General features: G+C 45.7%; 1 protein-coding gene across 1 annotated transcript in view; it reads left to right on the forward strand.

Moving 5' to 3' along the window:
* Positions 1–17,519, forward strand: part of Xylt1 (xylosyltransferase 1) — a 119,036-nt gene that overhangs the window by 95,034 nt on the left and 6,483 nt on the right. Inside the window, exons 8-9 of the mRNA XM_020186695.2 lie at positions 6,690–6,885; positions 11,050–11,383. Coding sequence (XP_020042284.2) covers positions 6,690–6,885; positions 11,050–11,383 — 530 coding nt within the window. The remainder of the gene's footprint in view (positions 1–6,689; positions 6,886–11,049; positions 11,384–17,519) is intronic.

Genomic DNA, 17,519 nt, shown 5'->3' on the forward strand with positions numbered 1-17,519 from the left:
CTGAATACCAGCTCTAATATTTACCCCAATCATCTTCTCCTTGACTCGGTCTTTATGCTACCTGCACGTTTTTAGAGGAAGCCTTACATCACGTCAGTGTACACCAGTGTTTGTCTTTAATGAAAGGAAACCATGGAAGAAATACATTCTTTTTGTATTTTCCATGGTGCAAAATGTCAAATATATACAAAATGGTGTTCGCATCACCCCAGCCCTAGCAATTATCAACCTCGGGCCCGATCTTGTCTCATTGTTCCCTTTGCCTCCTTCCTGCCTCCTCTCAGATCAGTTTGAAACCAATTCCAGACATCATATCATTTCAGCCATAAATATTTTAAGAGGTATCTTTGAAAAATAAGAACTCCTTTTTTTAAAAAAAAACTATATAACTGTAATGTTATTATTGTACCTAAAAATATAACTCAGTAAGTCATTAAAAGGCAGAGCTATGATTTAAAATGTTCAACCATTCCTTGGTGTCCTCTCACCTCCCACGAGCGGGTACTGGTTGATGCTTCAAGGAAGAAGGTTCTAGAACCTATGGGTGAAAGAGCAGTGGGGAAATAATTCAACGTGATGCCCTCCCCTCTCTCCCTGTCCCTCAGCCAGGCAGCTGTTTTCATTTTGTGCGTCTTCCCTCCTCCAGCGACATGCATTGTGGATATTTACATCTTGCAGCAAGAATTTAGAATTCCTGTTTCCCCATCCTCTCCCCAGGTCGCTCTCAGTTTTCCCTCGTCATAATCCTGTTTAATGCCTCTATATTGTATTCCACCGAGTGGAGATTCCAGGGTTTGCTTAATCTGGTCCCATTACTGTTGCTCTTGTCACTAATGTGCCATTGTAAATGACGTTCTGATGAATGGGCATCATTTCTTGCAGAAATCCTTTCTCTCGTTCTCTGTTCTGCTTATTTCCTTAGAATAGATTCCCAGAAGTACCTCTAATCACTCTCCTAGCCCTCATTATCCCTTCTCCTCTCCTCTCACCTCCTTCCAACATAGCAAAAAAAATTCATTTTCAGTCTTAGTCTCTTGTAACTGTACCTCACCCCCCTCTGTCCCTCTTGGCTCCACTCTTCCTTCTTCTTAGGGAGGGAAGAGAGAAAAGAAAGGAACTGTATTGTTCCCTGAAAATCTGGAAACACAGGCAGGTTTCCTGTCTGTCTCCAGTAGAAACCCAGCTGGTTCTGCTGGGCGGCCATATTCATTACCTCCTTGTCTACCAAAACTTGCAGGTGTGGTTAGTTTAAAGGGAGATGAGAAGCCAGGTGTGGTGGCTCATGTCTGTAATCCTAGATACTTGGGAGGTTGAGACTGGGAGGATTGTAGTTTGAGGCCAGCCTGGGCAAATAGTTCACAAGACCCCCTATCTAAAGCAATAGCTGGGCACAGTGGGTCATGCCTGGTGTGATGGTGGGAAGCTTAAAGGAGAAGGATCGTGATTGAGGCTAGCCTAGGCAAAAGGTGAGACTCCATCTCCAAAATAACCAGAGTGGAACGTGCTAGAACACCTACCTTACAAGTGCAAAGCTCTGAATTCAAATCCTAGTACCACCTAATAAGTAAATGAATACAAGTGTAGGTTAGAAACCCAGGACCTGCACTTTGAACTCAACTCTGCTTTCTAGTGGTTGACCTTAGACAAGTCTTGAACCTCTCTGCCCCTCATTTTTTCCATCTATGAAATGGAGATAGTAATGCTAATCCCCACATGATAAGGCATTGGGAAGTTTAGAGGAGAAAACGCTGAAAAGAACTGCCCAATCAGTAGCATTATCATTCCCGTGGTGCTGAGCCACGTAAGAGCTCAGTACCACTGGTGCTGTTTCTGTGGCTGTTACCACAAGTGGTCAACAACGAACCTTCTGGGTAAGACAATAACTGGTCACTCGGGCCACTCTCTGCTCTCTCACTGTGACTATTCACAGCCCCACTGTCACTGCATGAGCCAGCTTTTCCGAGTCCCTAGGGCCATCTGAGCACTACCTCCTCTCTGAAGCTTGCTCAGAGGCTCCCCCTGACAGCCCCACCCTCAACCTCCACCGAGCTGAACGGAGCTCAGGGACATCACCTCCAGTGTGCCCATTGCACGTGGTACCAGTGCGTTGGCTAAAGGTCACTGGCAAACGTCTTTCCCTGTGGCCAGTGTGCAGCAGAAGCTACACCTTGGAGCCACAGACTGTCTCTCCAGTGCACAGCAGTGTGCTCAACACTTGGGAGGCGCCTGTGCTCCAAGACCAGCTTTAATCACAGCTTCCTAGAGAGTCTAAGATAAATGACCTCCCAGGAAATTCCAAAAGACACTCCCAATTTATTTAGGGTTGTTCAAATTTTCTCCTGGTACTTGTTTTAGAATAAAGCGAGACATCAAGTTGCCTCAGGCCCAGAATCCTTTGGCTTCTGCCTTATTTTTTACTGCAATAGAACCAGTGTGCCTTGCTGTGGGCAAAGCCGTGTATTTAAGAATCAGAGCCTACAAATAAATTGGGACCAAGGACCCTGATCCCAAAAGGCAAAAGAGAATGAATTGCTACCCGTGGGGTTTCTGGAGGAACAGCAAGCAGAGGCTCTGAGTTTCATTTTATCTGGGTATTTCAGGCACAATGTGTGTTGCCAGTGGGTAGCGTATCCTTTCATAAAAAATAATCATATCAATTCTCATTATAAAGTAAGCATGGGTACCGTGGAAATGTTTGAGATGGAAGATTCAAACACAAGAGAACAGGAAAATAAAACTCACTCAAGATCCACCATGCAGCGGTCAGGATGACAGTTTTTAAATCACAGATGCTAAATACAGATGCCAGAAGATAGCATGTGCATGTCGGCGTTGCTCCTGCAGGGGGCGCTGATGACACCAACCTAGAGCCCCCAGCAATATGGCGCCCAGTTCTAGTCTAATGCTTGCTGTTGGAATGTAGGCTTGGAGTTGTGACCAAACCTTCTGACTCTTCAAGAGAAATCAGAAAGCTAGGATTTCATGTGAGTCTCCTAATTTTTTTTTCAGTGCCTACCTTATTTAAAGAAAGAAAGAAAAGCCCATGTTGGGCCAAATGAATGTGCCTGTGGTATCCTCTAGATTATTGAATGGCACCTTGACTACTCCTCTTTTCTTAGTAAAGTCACTTTTAATTGATTAAGTGCCAAATGTAGTAAAGATGAGGCTTAATTACTTAAATACAAAATGCAGTCAAGATGAGGCACTAGAGAGCTTTGGGTTCAGTCTTGAGTTGCTTGTCCTATAGATGTACAGGGCTCTAGAGAAATTCTTCTAGATTTTCATTCATTCAACAAACATTGGTTAAGCGTCCTCCATGGGTCAGGCTCTGTGTTAGACACTGGGCATTCAGCTTGACCCACATAGACCAGGCTCCTGAGCTCAGGACTTCACATTCTATTGTAAAATCACAAACAAAGCTGAATAAATAAGAATTAAAAACCAAAGCTCTTCCAGGAATGCAAGTCAAGATAGTGACCTAACTTTCAACTCAAGGAAGAGAGCTCTCTGAGGTGGTAACATTGAGCCGAACAATAAAAGAGAGCCGGCTGTGCACTCATAAGAGGAATAGAGAATCCACAGCAGAGAAAATACCCTGTGCAAAGGCCCTGAGGTAGAAATGAGCTTAGCTTGGCCAAGAACCTAAAATAAGGTCCCTGGGGCTAGAAGGCAGTGGATTGGGGCAGAGGGAAATAAAACAAGGAAGACAAAACAGCAGAAGTTTGTAAACCAAGTAAGAAGTTTGCAAGTATTAAGCATACTGCTTGTGGCATTTAAGCGGAGGGTGATAGATGGAGTACTATGAGGATATGACAGAGTGAACAAAAGAAAGAAGAGGACAAACAAGGAGGCTCCTGCAGAGACTTGGGTAAGGAATAGTGGTGGATTGGACCCAGGGCTCTGGCAGTGCTTAAGAATTCAGGTAGAGACAACAAGATTCCATGACAGAAAGCAAGAACAGGCAAGGGGTCAAAGAAACTCCTAGACTTCTAGAGTACTTGACCACCACTGGCTTCCTTGACCTGAGCAGCATCAATACAATTCCCTTCTGGAAACACTTTCTTCTTCTGACTCCCATGGCAACAGCTCTCCTGCTCTCCTGCCCTCAAGTCCCCACTCACCTCACAGGACAATCACTGGGTGCATTCCTTGTGTCAGCCATGCTGTGTAACAAATGACTCCCAGATCAGGGTTTTGAAATGACAAGTATTTACATGGTGCTTAAGTTTGTGGATCAGTTCCCTGGCCAGGACTCACCCCTGCACCTGTGGCCAGCTGCAAGCCAGTAAGGTGGCTCTGTGGCTCTTGGCTGAGAATTGTTGGCTGATCCAAGATGGCGCTAATGAAGACAATTGCAAGGGGTCAGCTCTGTTACCATGCCTCATCCTCCAGCAGGCTAGCCAGGCATATCTCAAGGTGATCACAGAGGGTGACAAAAGGCAGGTGGACATGAGCCAGGCTTCTAGAGACCCAGCTCAAAAGTGACACAATACCCCTTCACCAGCAGCAGGCCACCCAAGAAAATTGAGAAGGTAGGACAATCCATTCTTCCTCATCAGAAAGGAAACCTGCAGTCATGAAGACATGAGACCTAGGGGACATGAATACAGGTGACCTCAGACTCTTCCACAGCCATCCTGATGGTGTCCCCTGCAGTAAGCACGGGTCGCAAATGCCTATTTGAGTTAAGTAAAATTCCTCAGTCACAGTGGCCACATTTCAAGTACTCAGTAGTCACATGTGGCTAGTGGCTACCAGACTGGATGGCACAGCTACAAAGAGTAAGGCTCTGTCCGTCAGCCCCGCTGTGACTTTTCTGCTGCAGGACAGTGGCGGCACAGTCCCGGGTTTTCAGCTCAGCGTCCACATTCTGAACGATGTTGGCATGAGCCACACAAGCCCAGCAATCTGAAAACCCCGAGGCGTCCCAGCAACAAGGCAGTGATTTCGGAAGAGACGTCAACATGGGAAGGCAGCTCCCAGCCATTATAATTGGGCACAAAGACTTAAAACTCCAAATCAGAACCGGGGAAAGCCTGCATTTAGCTGAGGGACAGTGATTTGTAGAAAGCCATTATTAAAGAACCACAACCAGTGTCTTAGTGCTGTGCAATTTACACATTGCAGAAGCAGCAGCTTTTTACTTTGCAAGTAGGAAGGGCGAGGAGCAGATCTCCTCCACCGTGATTCCTTCTCCCTCCCTGCTCCCAGCTCCATCCTCCTCTGGGCATCTCTGCTTAGCTCCCCCAACCCTTCTGGCCAGCAAGCCTGGGTAGCCCAAAGACGTGTGTCTTAAAGCAGTAAGCTCCCTCTGTATGTCTGCATGTATTTACATGTGTGGATCGCAGGTTGGCAGTCACTTTTGAAGCAGAGACCCAATGATGGTGCTGAGAACAGTGAGAGTGTAGATCAGGATTTCTGATAAAAAGTGGCAGCAGGCATAAAGAATCATGGAGGTTAAAAAATATAGAGAGAGTTGGGAGTAGTGGTGAATGCTTGTAATCCCAGCTACTCAGGAGGATCAGTTTCCAGGCCAGCCAAAGAAAAAGTTAATGAGACCCCATTACAACCAAAAAGCCAGGCACAGTGGTGAATGCCTTTCATCCTAGCAGTGGGGGAGGCATAGGTAGGAAGAATGCAGTCTGAGACTGGCCCTGTCCCTGCCTGAAAAATAACTAAAGCAAAAAAGGGTTGGGGGCACGGCTCAAGAGGTTGAATGCCTGCTTAGCAAAGTCTCTGTACCATCCAAAAGAGAGAGCAGCAAAGAGAGAGAGAGAAAGATGTTTATGTTCAAAAACTGTTTTTGATAGGATGTTGATGCACCTTGTTCAGAATAACAAAAAATATGTCACTTATTAGCCAGTGAGAAGTCACTGACTCTGCAAACCGTGTGTCACAAACAAGGAAATGCTGTGCACACATGTACACACATGCACACACAAGCTTGTTTTTAGAGGCCTTTCAAAGACTTGTGAAGAAGGCCCAGGAAATCCTACAGAGCAAAATCGGAATATAACCAGTATGTACATTATGATCCCACCCATGTAATATTTATGCAAATATATGCATGTGTTGATGCAAATATACGCATAGAAAACGAGGCTGTGGAGGAAGGCTTCAACAGACTGTGTTCACACCATCGCCACTCTCCAGGACCTGACACTGGAAGGATTCAATAGAATTCTGTGAATTGATGTTATTTATGGCAAAGGCATTAAAGTGGTAATTTTATTTTTTTTCTTTATTATGCTTTCCTACAGTCAGCATGTTTTACATTTATAACTCAGCAAAAAGTTATTCATCACCATTGACATCATAGACACATAGGCAGCAGCTTTCAGACAGAGGCCAAAAAATGTGGTTAAAAAGCCAGGCATGGTGGTACACTCCTGTAATCTCAGCTACTCAGTAGGCAGAGATAGGAGGATCATGGCCCAAGGCTAGCAGGGGCAAAAGTGGAAACCCTATCTGAAAAACACACTAAAAGCAAAAGAACTGGAGGCATGGCTTAAGTGGTAGAGAGCTAGCAAGAGTGAGACCTGAGTTCAATTCTCAGTACTGCCAAAAAAAAAAAGAATATTGTAAGCTTTGTATAAAATGGGGATTATTTCAGGATAGCATGGCACTTGGGAAGCTCTTCTATGATGCCTCATACCTCAGGCCTGATTCTTGAACTCCTGTATTTACAGATACTACCCAATGGGCCACCCAGCCTCTGTCCACCTCTACTTCCTTGCTGACCGCTTCCAGGGCTTTCTGATAAAGCACCATGCTACCAACCTGGCCGTGAGTAAACTAGAGACCCTGGAGACCTGGGTGATGCCGAAGAAAGTCTTCAAGATTGCGAGCCCCCCCAGCGACTTTGGCAGGCTTCAGTTTTCTGAGGTAAGAGGTCAGACACTTCATCGTCTTCTGTGGTCCCCTTGCTAAATTCTGTGCCATGCATGATCTGACGTTGGAAATGGGGGAGGGGACTTATGGAGCCCTGAAGATGAGCTCACATTTCTGGAAGATTCTCAAGCCTTGCACACTGGAACCAGCATCTGAAGTAGGGCAGGATGAGCGGGCAACCTCAGTGGACAGAACCAACCTGGGCATTTTTGGTCTAGTTCTTACAGTAGAATTTCTTCTCTTCTTGTTATTCTAACTAGTGACTCCTTCTAAACCTGAGTTAGTAATGGGCCAGGAACAAACCACTTTCCTAATGAAGTCGGCATTAGTACCATTTTACAGATTGGAGAATTGAGGCTTATGGAGATCAAAGGGATTTTTCTGGATCAATGCTAGGAAGTAAAAGAGCTCAAAATTGATCCCAGATTTCTTTGGTCATAAATGTCATGCTTTGTTATATTTTTGTTATCCGAGTTCCTAGAGTAAGGACTGCCTCAAAGAAAGCACAAGACCCTCCTCAACTACAGGAGTGGCTGGAGGGATGGAGGAGGGAGGGAAGAAGGAAAGGATGGATAGATGGATGGATGGATGGATAGATGGAGGAATGGATGAAGGGAGAGATGGAGGAATGGATGAAGGGAGAGATGGAGGGATAGATGGATATATGGGATGAGTGGAGGGATGAATGGATGGATTAAGGGAGGGATGGATGGATAAATGGATGAAGGGAGGGAGGAATAGTTAGAGGGATGGATGGATGGATGAATGGACAGAAGGGTGAAGGGGCAGACAGTTAGACTGCCACATGGATGCATGGATCCAGAGAATTCATTTTCCCTGTCCTGACTATAGCATCAGCTTTTAGTTAGTTTTCTCACTGACCAAATGGGTTTCCCAGCACCAGCCCATGGCATCAGCCCTGCCTTCAGGTCCAGAAGCCCCACATGATCCAGCCTCCAGCTTTGTCCGGTACTACTCTCTTCCCTGCTCATAATTCCTGTGTCCTTTTCAAACCCACTGTATTTATTCCTACCTCAGGTGTGGCTGAGCCTACACCTAGAATGCTTTCTCTTTCTCCCAGGATGTCCATAACTAACATTTATTTCTTTTTTTAGCTATCCTGATCTAAATCCAAAAGGTGCACCTTCAAATGTTCTCTCCCTGACTCCCCAGTTATACCACGATGGCTCTGTTACCCACCACACTTCCCCGTCCAAGATTCTTAAGATTTGCCATCTAACATTGTCTTATTGATTGGTCACTTATTGTTGGTCCCCCAGTGAGCAGGACCTGTACCTCTGTCACTCACTGCTGCAGCCCGTGCATTTGTCATTTGCAGAAGAGGGCCATCATTTGTAGGGGCTGGGTACCACTTTTGAATGGATGGGTAAGTGCACTTGGGAGGATGCTGGAAGGAAGGGAAGTGTGGAAGACTTGGGCAGTGTTGCCCACATTGAAGTCTAGCATCTAACTTCTGTCTCCTTGCATCCATAGTGACTAAGGAGGTGATCCATCTCAGAGTGTTCAAATGCTGGGTTAAGAGTGAAGGGTCTGGTTTGAGAACATGCAGGGATTTGAGGGGCATGATGGGACAGAGTCTCATCTGCTTCTATTTTCCTTGCTAGTCCTTCTGCCCCCTGCTGTTTAGTTTTGCTGACCTGCACTCCAGTGAGTGGATCCCCATGTCACACAGGTGTGGCTGAGAGTGAAGCCAGCATTTTCCATGAAAGGCTCCAAAAGACTTGCCTGTGTCTGAGCTCCCATGGTCACCCTCTCCACAAACTACCGGTGTCAGAGGGCAATTAGACACTGCCCCAGTTGGATTCTGTGCTGAGGGCCCAGACGGCCCATGAGGACAGTAACATCCCATTAAAGAGATGGATGCCTGGTGTCTGGGCACTCTGTGTTTATCAGCCTGCTGTTGGGTGAGCGGTTCCCCCGAGCAGTGACAAAAGATGTTGGCTGCTCCATGACTAGTGATTTGTGAGGGTTCTTACTATGGGTCTGCAACCAAGACTGCTGGCAGAAATAACAGTATGGGAGGCAAAAAGTCCTAACCTTGTATTTGGAACTTTTTTGAGTCTTGCTTATTTTTAATGGCAAAGGTAAAAAATTGAACAAGAAGGAGAGAATTTCAGGGCTGTGAGAATCTCCCTGGTGTCAGCACCGTTCCTGGCTAGTTCCCAACTTGCTGCAAGTGGCCAGTGTGACAGCTCAGACAGATTTCCCCAATCTATGGGCAACTCATTTCTGCAGGCTGTCACCAAGTGGCTATGAGGTGCCAGGTTCAAAGGAAGAGCAGTGAACCAGACAGATGAGGCCTGGGTTGTCATGGAACTGCAGTCTAGTGAGGCAAGCAGCCAAGGAGTGGGAAATAAATGAGCAAAAACATTTCAGCTAAAGACAAGTTCACAGAGAAAATCAAACCTCCTCATGTGATTAGCAAGGGCTCAGGTTGGTGGAGACTATTTCTCACAGGATGAGTCAATCCGGAAGATTTTTCTAAGATGAACTTAGTGATGAAACCTATACAGGACCAGATCAGCCACAAGGGGATCTGGAGTACTCTGAGTAGAGAACAGAGCATGTGCAAAGGCCCTGAGGCTCTGAGGATGAGCTTGGCATACTCACAGAAAGGCAAGACCAGGGTGGCCAGAACACAGAGAATGAGACAGCTTTCAATAGAAGATGAGGTTAAGGAGGCATCCTCTGAGGTTCCTTGGTTTCTGCAGCAAGTTATGTGCCTTCTCTGAGCCTTGGTTTCTCCATCTACACAGTGATGATGGTCACCAAGTTTCCCCCCATCACAGAGCTGGGAATTTCAAATGCACTGATGTCCTCACATGCTTGGCATTGTACCTGGTGCACTGTGAGTCCTTGGCAAATGTGGGCTGTGGAGCTCTGGGTCCTGGGTAAAGAGCGTGCCTAGTACCTCCAGGCGAGACAAGGAGAAAGCAAGTCAGTTCCCATCTGCAGTGCACACACCCGTTAGCCTCTGTGTGGATGTAAACTCACACCTCCACCTCAACCTGCACACACAGGCATTAGCAATACAGCGTCCACCTTGCGTTCTGCCCATTATCTGCTTCCAATATGCGCTCTAGCTGTGTCTTCAGAAACACTCAGCTAACCCTCCTGGGGGTGAGAGAGAATTCCATTTCTTCTTTTCAAATTAGAAGACCCTCTCATTTATTTCCCGTGATTTGAACTAGCAACAAAGCTCACAGCAGTCTATGTTGTTAATTCATTTTTTTGTCAAATCATTCACTCCTTCATTGGACAGAATTGCTAGAGCACCTACTGTGTGCTGAGCCCCATAGTAGGCATCAAGAAAAAGCAGAGAGAAAGCAAGACAGGTGCTATTCACCTGTCAGGTGACAGGGCTTGCTTCAGCAGAGGAGATGGGAAGGTCTCTGGCTGGGAAGGAGCAAGTGTGGAGCAGGATGGGGAAGAGGTGTTAGAGGGGTGGCAAGGCCCGGGAGTCACAGGGTGCTGAGCAGTTGAAGGCACATGATACTTTGGAGAAAAAAATTGCAAGCAGCAGAAGTGGAAGGAGGAAGGCTATGATCAGATCCCTGTGGGGGTCAAGGCCATACAACCACCCAGCTGGAGAGTGGGAAGGATGGATCAAGGATGGATCACTGCCTCCTGTCTCTAGAGTTAAGCTCAGAATACTACGGGGAAGTGAAGAGCGGCCCTAGCTAGGAGCCCCTGGATCTCCTGAAATGACAGCATTGCTGTCTCTCCTTTCCTGAGCTCCATTCTTGTTCAGAACAACTAAGTAGAGGTGCATGGTTTGCAAAACCAAGGACCAAAACAGAAGCCAGCTGCCCCCGTGAAGTGACAGGGTGTGTGTGTCTCAAGAAGGCCTGCAAGCCAGTAGGTACTCAGTCACTCACATATTCAAAGCATGACTCTTTGGGTTTTCATTTCAAAACACAAACCATGTACTGGACACAACAGACCCAGTGGTTTACTGAAAGGACCATAGACCTTGTCCTCCAGAGTGCACCTTGACTGTGTAAGAGTCCCGTTGTCTCTCAGTCTCCTCATTTGAGAAATGGGTAGATACAGGCTACCAAGCAGGACCCTCGGCCTTCTAGGACCTAGCACCTTAGTTCAGACCCAGCGACTTCAGGACTGACGCTCTCATTTCAGGTTGGCACTGACTGGGATGCCAAGGAGCGGCTGTTTCGCAACTTTGGGGGTCTCCTGGGACCCATGGATGAGCCAGTGGGCATGCAGAAATGGGGGAAGGGACCCAATGTGACTGTGACAGTCATTTGGGTGGATCCTGTCAACGTCATCGCAGCCACCTACGACATCCTGATTGAGTCCACTGCTGAATTCACACACTATAAGCCCCCTTTGAACTTGCCCTTGAGGCCTGGGGTCTGGACAGTGAAGATTCTCCACCACTGGGTGCCGGTTGCAGAGACCAAATTCCTTGTTGCTCCTCTGACCTTCTCCAACAGGCAGCCCATCAAACCAGGTGAGCTCCTCAGTGTCCCTGCCGGGGAACAACTTCATCCCCAGGGTCTGTGGGAGGGTCTCTGACCTTGGCAGACAATGTGCTCAGAGATGAGGCATGTGGCTATCTTACAGAGCAATGCTCCCTGCTCTTGGTGCTTTTCCCTATTTCTTTGCCCTAAAGGACTATCAATTTCCTCCCTGCACAAGGAGATGATGGTAGCAGACATACTTATTAGTCACTCTCCCACTGGACTTCACCAAGGTCCTGATCATATTTAAGACAAGGCAGGAAATAATCCCAGGAAGACACTGAGTTTCAGTAAGTCTTGTTTACTGTTTAGAAAATAATAATTAACATAGGGATTCCATTTATTATATATGAGATACCTTAAGTAAAAAGAGTAACCACACCAGTGGAAGATATTTACCTCCAAAAAATGCTCATGGTCAGAATCTACAGAGATACCCCATAAGTCAGAATTTAGCAAATCACAAGCCACAAATCAAAAACAACTCAGTGCTGCTATTTGTAAATAAAGTTTTTTTGGGACACCGACATGCCCATTCATTGACACAATGTCTGTCTGTGCTCTGAGGCTGCAGCGGCAGAGATGATAGTTGTGACAGACAGCGCTTTGGTTACGAAGGCAAGCAAAGGCTCTTCTGCTCTCACACCCCTCCCCCAAAAAGAAAAAGTAAAAAGAGATTGCCAATGCCTGCTCTAAAGGGGAAAAACCAGAAAAGCATGAAGGGTGTGCACACACGTGTAAGAAATGCTCAACCCCATTAATAATGAGACAAATACAAATTAAAAGCAAAAAGTAACTCTATCCATAGCTACCATGTTGGGAAAACAGTGTGTGAAGAACAGGTGATATAAGGTTGGAGAGTCAGGGACATTCATCCAGTGCTAACAGGAAGACAAGTTGATAAGACAAGTCTGGGAGTGCATTAGTTTTCCTTATAAGATTGAACTTGCACACACCCTACCCGCAGAGATTCTACTGCAAAGGCCCTAGGGACATGGGCAGAAACAGCCCTAGCAGAATTGTTTGTGGGAGGACAAAATCAAAAACTATACAAATGTCCATATACCTGGGGGCACATTGTAGACTATTGGGACAACAGAGTCCTATGCAGCAGTGACATCAGTAAAGCTCAGCCACATGTGTCACCTGTGATGAGTCTGTAAAACTTACGTTGAGGGGAAAAATCATAGATAAATCATAATTAAGGTGCATATATTCCAAGTTCCAGAGCAGGAAAAGCCAGAGGTACATTGTTGTAGGATCCTGTGTCAGTAGGAAGCTGTAAGGAAAGGAATTATTAACACGCAATCCTGGACGTGGAGGACGGAAGAGAGAGACCAGACTCCTAACACGCCTGCCTTTTATTTCACCCACAGGGTTGACCCTTGGGTTTCTATTTCTCTTTCTCCACCTTCTTTAATCAAGGGATGTCTTTCACCTACTAAAACTCTATCTCCAGGAGCATCGTCTGCAGACAGTTTGCTGTGTATCTGTCCAGAATTCTGTCATCCTTTTCAAAGCATCAACGTAGCACATGTCAGCAATCACAGAAACACGGTTGATTTTTTTTAATAGAATGAAACATTTTGTCTGAAATTTACTTTTGTGGCTTTCTAATTCAGTGTATATAAGCTAGCAACTGCAGGTAACTCCATGGGATTAAGGAATCCTTGTTACAGATAGAGATGCAAGGAAGAGTCTATTCTTTTCTTTTGAGGGGTAGGCAGTGCTGGAGTTTGATCTCAGGGCCTTCTGCTTGCTAGGCAGGCTCTCTACCACTGAGCCAGTGCATCAGCCTTTTTGCAATGGTTGTTTTTGAGTTAGGGACTCAGGTTATGCCAGGGCCGGACTGGACCACAAGCACCTTATTTCTGCTTCTCCATGTTGCTGAGATGACAGGCACCCAGGCATTAGTTGAGATGGAGATCTTGTTGATTTTTTGCCCAGGCTGGCCTCGAACTGTGATTCTCCCTATCTCCACCTCCTAAGAAGATACGATTACAGGCATGAGCCACCACACCCAGCTAGGAGGATTCTTGAACCAGAAGTTGTATGAGGCTGGGCAGGTGCACCCATAAGACAGAGTCATAGAAGCAGAATTTCTGGCTCTCTTGGTACCACTGCTCCCCATATGCGTGCCAAACTGACATTAGTCTTCAGGAAATTGACTCAAAGACCTCCTTTGCATATCAAAATCTGAGGATCTGAGGATGCCCAAGTCTCTTATACAGAATTTTCACATAACCTACACCCATTCTCCCACATACCTTATCACCCCTAGATTACTTATGATATCTGAAACAATGCAATCACTGTGTAATAGTTATTATCATGTGTTACTTAGGGAATAACAGCAACAAAAAGCAGCCTGTACAGTCCAATACAGATATATTTTTCCCCAAGTATTTTGATCTGTAGTTGGTTGAATATGTGAATGTGCAACCCGTGGATACAGAAGGCTGGCTGTATCTAAAATTGTCCATCCCTATCTAGCAAGTCACAAATCCAGAGCTAGAAACACATGACCAACCATGTTAGCTAGATGAGTCCTGGGCGGGTGCCATTTTGCAAGTGGGGGAGATACAGTTGTGAAGGGAGTTCTAAAACAGGAAGTCTTGTCATGGTTCCTGGCAGCCCCTGCTAAACCTTTGTGCTGAGCAAGTCAAACACAGGCCTCGTGTCGTGCTGAGATGGAAGCCTGTTCCCCTCCAGTCCCCTGTGAATCAGGCAGAAGACCTCCAGAACCTCAAGTGTCCCCTTTAATTAGGTGTACCCCCATATCATCCTAAGGGCTCTTAAAGACATGGGGGAGAGGACAGAATGACTGTCCTTGTTTGCTTTAAGCAATGTGTAGGACAGCACAAAAGAGTGGTCTTGAATCCATTCTGCCCCAGGAAGGCAACCCAAGCCATGCATTAGGTTCTGATTTTTTCCAGTGGGTTTCTTTTTTTTTTGGAATTTCCAAGGAAAGCAGAGCTCTTCCCATGCATGCCCAAGAAGACCCAAGGGGGTCGTTATATGCCACTGGGAGCAGCCCCTTCCCCATTGTCACAATTGTATCATTTAACTATGTTCCAGTGACAGGGAACAGGAAGGCGAGAGCAGAACAATTTGTAAAATGATTCATCAGGAGTAATTTGCTATTGATGCATCCCTGGTAATCTGATGAGGTGGAATTGAGGAAAATTTAATTACTGAGGCGAGCATCATGAGCTGTTACTGTAATAACATCTTCCACATTCACCTCATTTTTCATAAGGTTTTTTTTTTTTTTTTTTGCATCAACCACAATATTTGGTTCCCAGCACTGGAAGGTTTGCTAGCTGTTCCTTTCCCTTTGCTTGTCCTGCCTTTTGTCAGTTAAGCATCTCTCCACCTCCCCGCTCCCATCTCTGCAGAAGAGGCTCTGGTGGAAAAATTAGATCCCCTAACCACAGACAGAAGGCTTTGTTCTCCTGGCACACGGTGCCAGCACTGAATTTACCATGCCTGCCATGATCAGAGAGAAGTGGGCTAGGACCAGATTTATAACACAATGCTTCCTAATACCAAGAAAGAGAGCTTTGCACAATCATAGCAAGATGAAATATGTGGTCGATTCCTGCTGGTCTCCTTTTCCCCCCAGCTCCCCTCCAAACCATAGTGCCATGCTGCTTAGCTTCCTGGGGCATCAGGAATTGAAGGAATGAAACCTTTGTCTGTGATGATCCAGGTGAAGGCATGCTTCCTAGTCATCTAGTATTCTGATTGCTTTTAGAAACGAGGGCAGGAATGGGGTTTTCCTACCTCCTTCTTCCCTATTCAGGACGACCATATGTATTAGAAGAAAATAGCATGGTAATTATCAGGCTCTCTTGGGGCCAGCATTGTCTTCTGAGGACTGCATTATCTCAGAAGAAGGGTTCTTCTAATCCTAGCTACTTTGGCTATAGTAAAACCTGATTTGGTAAAACAGAACTCTCCAGACACCTTGACTCATCTTTTAAATATATACATATATATATATATACATATACATATACATATACATATACATGTACATATATGTGTGTGTGTGTGTGTATGTGCAAAAAACCAAGAAAATAATGGGAACTTCTTCAACATAAGAACATTTAGCTTCTTTCTTTCACCCTGAACTTTACGCTTTTTGCATCTTCATCTTTAAACCCTGGGAAGAAGTAGCAGTGCCTTTCATGTGTACCTTACTTCAGTGTTCACAAAGCATATGAAAGTCTGGTTAGCCTCTTGCCAGCCCTATAGGTTTCATTGGTACCACTGTGAGTATATCCATTTAACAGATGGGGAAACCAAGTCTTGGAAAGACTAATGCCCACATTAAAAAAAAAAACTGAAACCCTGCTGTAGCTGCTGGTTGGTGAATGAGTCATCCATAGAGTACCATGATGGTGAGTGAGCACAGCTTTAAGCAAGACACTCCTGCATTCAACCCCACCGCAGTCTCCAGCTACCACAGTCTCTGTTTCTCATCTGTAAAATGGGATGATAAAAACAGTCCTATAGTGTGTGAGAGTCTCGAATTAACAAATCCAACAATAATAATCCTAACTAAACTTTTCCAAGCACAGATCCTAAGTTAGGCGTCCTTGCGAGCACTTTATCTGAGCTAGCATTTGATCCTCACAAAGTTATGAGGGAGATAATATACACTTTGCTCTTTTAGCTGATGAGAAAACTGAGGCAGCCAAAGCCAGAAGTTGCACACCTGGGGCATGGCATGATGGTACATGCCTGTAATACCAGCTACTAGGGAAGCAGATGTAGAAGGATCAAGGCCTAAGATTGACCCAGATAAAAGCTCACTACACTATCTGAAAAACAAACTAAGAAAGCAAAAGGACTGGAGGCTTGTCTAGCAAGCGTGAGGCCCTGAGTTCAATCCCCAGTACCACCAAATTTAAAAATAAAATAATAATGTCACATGCTAGTCTGTAGGACATGAAGACTGAGATCAGACACCCTGGCTGTAGTATCCAGGCTCTAGCTGGCAACAGGTGCTCGGCAAGCAGAGCTGGTGAAAGGACATCCCGCCCCACTGTGGTCCATTCTTCCTCCTTGCTGTGGCATTTCTGGTGGTGAGCTCATGCACCATGGCCTGGACCGAGCTGCTAGGAAGCAAAAACCCCTGGCTCATCCAGAGTTCTCGGTGGACACACAGCAGCCAAGAGCGGGATGCTCATCAGACTTCAAGATTGACAGCCCTGGGTTCAATCTCATTACTGTGTGATTTAGGGGAAGGTGCTTTCCCTCTGTCTGCCTGGAATTCTTTTCCCCAGGATCCATCTGTGGCTTCTTCCTTCACATTAACCAGCACGTCAGACGCCACCTCCCCAGGAAGGTCTCCCCTGCATGCCCCCGTCACTCTCTAACCCAAGGGCCAGCAAATGTTTTCCATAAAGGGCTAAGTAGTAAATATATTCAGCTTTGGAGGAAAAACAAACAGGGTCTCTGCCTCAGCCACTCTCATCTGTAACATGTGTGTTACAATCTGTACCCAAACGGGTTAAGCTGTGTTCCAATAAAACTTTATTTACAAACACAGGTGATGGGGTTGGCTTTGGCCCAAGGACCACAGTTTGCTGACAGTCTGCTCTGACTCAATGCCCTGATTATTGTCTTCTGACATTTACCACTGCTCAAAATAGACTTTATCAACTTGTTAATTTCTTTATTGTTGTCCATATTTCCCCATCAAGACCACTGTAACCTAACCTCTGCGTTAGGCTCATTCCTGCCCCTAGAATGGAGCCTGGTATCTGCAGGAATAGGTACTCTAAATACACATCTATAGAGATGATAAATAAATCACTAAATGCGTGGCAGGAAAGAAATGCTTAGTAAGTGTTGAGTGAACGTCTTGCACAAAGTAGCAGCTTAAAAATATGCATTGAATGAGTGTATGAATGTCTGGACCATTAAGGATGCTCCAGAAATACAGATTGAATGAATAAAAGAACACACCATGCCCTGCACTGTGCGGCCTCTGTCCTCGCAGGCTCAGTTTCTTCACCTGTAAAATGGGCCTGCTAAAAGAACCTCCCCATGAATTTGTCATATGGATGACATGAGCTGAGATCTAGTGCCCAGCACAGTGCCCAGGTGGTGACT

This window comes from Castor canadensis, chromosome 17 (assembly GCF_047511655.1).
Source record: "Castor canadensis chromosome 17, mCasCan1.hap1v2, whole genome shotgun sequence".
Classification (NCBI taxonomy): Eukaryota; Metazoa; Chordata; class Mammalia; order Rodentia; family Castoridae; genus Castor; species Castor canadensis.